General features: G+C 34.4%; 1 protein-coding gene across 1 annotated transcript; it reads right to left on the bottom strand.

The window, feature by feature from the left end:
• Positions 1-497: 497 nt before the first annotated feature.
• On the bottom strand, positions 498-1262 carry LOC132161690 (mitotic-spindle organizing protein 1B). The gene is made up of 2 exons (XM_059571866.2): positions 1179-1262; positions 498-1076 (listed from the first exon to the last, which is right to left on the bottom strand). Exon 2 carries the CDS (start codon positions 1041-1043, stop codon positions 810-812), a length of 234 nt encoding a protein of 77 aa, XP_059427849.1. The 5' UTR covers positions 1044-1076; positions 1179-1262; the 3' UTR covers positions 498-809.
• Between the last annotated feature and the right edge of the window lie 1426 nt (positions 1263-2688).

Genomic DNA, 2688 nt, shown 5'->3' with positions numbered 1-2688 from the left:
TATATCATCCTTTTATCCTCTAAAGTTGATGTGAATTTTAAAATCACCATTAAATTTAGGATGGATTACTATTGAATTTTGATTCAATGGTGACTTTAAATATCACATCAACTTTGAGAGGATAAAAGGATGGTATGTAGCATTACTCTTCCAAATTTCCTACGATGAGAACAAGGTTGAGCTTAAGGGGGATGGAATCATACGAGCATTCATGGATGCCCAGCACATTCCAGAAATTCAGCCCATTTGTTGCCATATATCAGTCCATGAATGGAAAGACAGCCATGCATGGAAAGGGTACTTGTCACCCTCAAAATCCTCCTTAGCGAATTCCCTTGTTATTTGGTTTAACAGCAATTACCCTTAAATAAATGTATCCCTAAACAAAGCATTGGCCTCAGATTTCCTTAGTTGTTTTTTCGTTATGTAATCTCCTATAATCAAAGAGTTGGCTCTATTCATAGGTTGTATAACAATAAAAAGGAAAACCAGGCACGGAAAAGGAAACGTTTCTTCGCATTCGTTTATCATTTTTGAATTACCAAATTTGAGTTCTTCTAAGAAGGAAGAGCTCATTGAAAAATCTAGAGATTGATTCAGCTAAGAAAACGAAGCACATACAAGGCAATTATGCACATTACATGACAGTTTGAATTACTTGTTCGCCTAGGAATTTTAACAAACAGTTAGAGTACACACACCCACAACACACAAACACGTAAAACCCTAACCATTTCACTTTCGAATTGACATCAGGTATGCTCACAATCAACATTGCCCCTATCATAAATACGACGAACGAACCTGTTTCAGGAAAGAGAAGACGGAGCAGTAGACGTAGGGGGCGAAGAAGTGGTCTGCAGCTCTCTAGATGTGCGGAGTTCTTTGACAACAGCGGCGAGAGCCTCAGGGTTGAGACCCAGATCACAGAGAGCGATGAGGACAGAGAGGGTGTGGCGATCGAGCCCCGTGTCCAGAACGTTCGACATGTGGAACGCCAGGTCCAGTGACTCCCTCGCCGTTCGCGCAGCATCGGGATCCATGTCTTTGCTCAAACTGAAGGATAAGTTTTGAATCTATTGGGATGGAATTCAATACATTAATCGCTTGGAAGAAATGGGGAAAGCTCAAAATTTGGTACAGTATTTTGGTTGGTCTGGGTTTTTGCCGAGATTTACCAGGACTGGAGGCTGGAGCTCACAAATTGCTGCCGGGGACGTGGAGCTTGAGTCGTTTCGGGTGCTTCGATTCAGTTTTTAGTAATCCATTCCCCCATTTGGCAATTTTTTTTTTTAATTTTTTTTTAATTTGGGCTAAGAATCCGCTTGGGAGTACGATTTTAATAAGTGGGATTTTAAAAATTGCGTTCTTGAAATTGTTATTTTTAAAAATTGCACTGACATTTGGTAAAACATGTTAAAATCGCACAAAATTTTTTCACAATTTTAAAATTTGCGTTTTTAAGATCGCAATCTCAAACACTAAAAAATTGCGATTTGGTTTAAAAACGCACTCCCAAACGGGCTAAATATTATTTAGACTTTTAACTAAAAAGGCCTATTAAGAGCCCTCACAATGGAGGAGCCAAATGATACTTTTATTTAAAATGGCTAATTAACTTTTGTAAAAAAAATTTACGTTGGATTAGCAAAAAAAAGAAAAAAAAGAAAAATGGATATTTTAGTCGATTAGCCAAAAATAAGGCACTATTCACTGGAGCCAGTTTATTTCTTTTTCCACATCTCTCTTTTCCCGAAATTTTCTCCAACTATTTCTCTTCCACATCTCTTTTTTTCCCAAAAGTTGAAAAATAAGATCTTTAGGAAAAACACTTATAATAGAGTAGTCAAATTTTTATGCAAAATGACTCATCAAAACTCACTTTATCTAGTTTAGCTAATGAATTTTTAAATGCCTCCTACATCCGATTAGCTATATTTTTATCTATATCATTTAAATATTTTTTAAAAATTTTTTTTAAAGGATTGTATTTTTCCTAAAGATCTTATTTTTTAACTTTTTGAAAAACAAGAGATGGGGAGAGAGAAATAGTAAGAGAAAATTTTGGAAAAAAAGAGATGTGGAAGAAAAATAGTGGGAGAAAATTTCGGGAAAATAGAGATGTGGAGAGAGAAATAAAATGGCTCCAGTGAATAGTGCTGCTACATGTAGCATTTTTTTTGACTAATAAAATAAAATATCAATTTTATATTTTTTTTTGGCTAATCCAATGTGGTGTGTTTTTTACAAATCTGATTAGCCATTTTAGATAAAAGTACAATTTGACTCCTCCATTGTGAGTACTCTAAAGTTTCATCAAATTTTACTCATCAAAAGAGCTAAAAGTATATGGACAACCTCCAAACTGGGTTGGAGGAATTTCCTTCAATATAGTCTATAAAAGTGACATGTATCCCTTAATATGTGAGATACACATGTTGTTTTAATAGTAAGGATAAAGTTTGAATAAATTTTATTAAAAACTCATGTGCATCTAAAAAATGGACACATGTCATTATTATAGAGTAGGTTGAAGGAAATTCCTCCAACCTAGTTTGGAGGGAAACTTTGTCCAAAGTATATTTTTTTATTTTACTTTAACTATAAACTTTTTTAAAGCACACTCAGCAACCTCGTCATTTTAACTATTAACTTTCACTATTCTATTTAAATATTTTTTTCAAAGAT

The sequence above is a fragment of the Corylus avellana genome, chromosome 10 (genome assembly GCF_965113065.1).
Source record: "Corylus avellana chromosome 10, dhCorAvel1.hap1.2, whole genome shotgun sequence".
In the NCBI taxonomy this organism is placed as follows: Eukaryota; Viridiplantae; Streptophyta; class Magnoliopsida; order Fagales; family Betulaceae; genus Corylus; species Corylus avellana.
This window is presented reverse-complemented; position numbering and strand designations above follow the sequence as displayed.

Coding starts and splice junctions, on each gene's coding strand:
- LOC132161690 (XM_059571866.2), bottom strand. CDS start 1,043: ATGGATCCCGATGCTGCGCGAACGGCGAGGGAGTCACTGGACCTGGCG.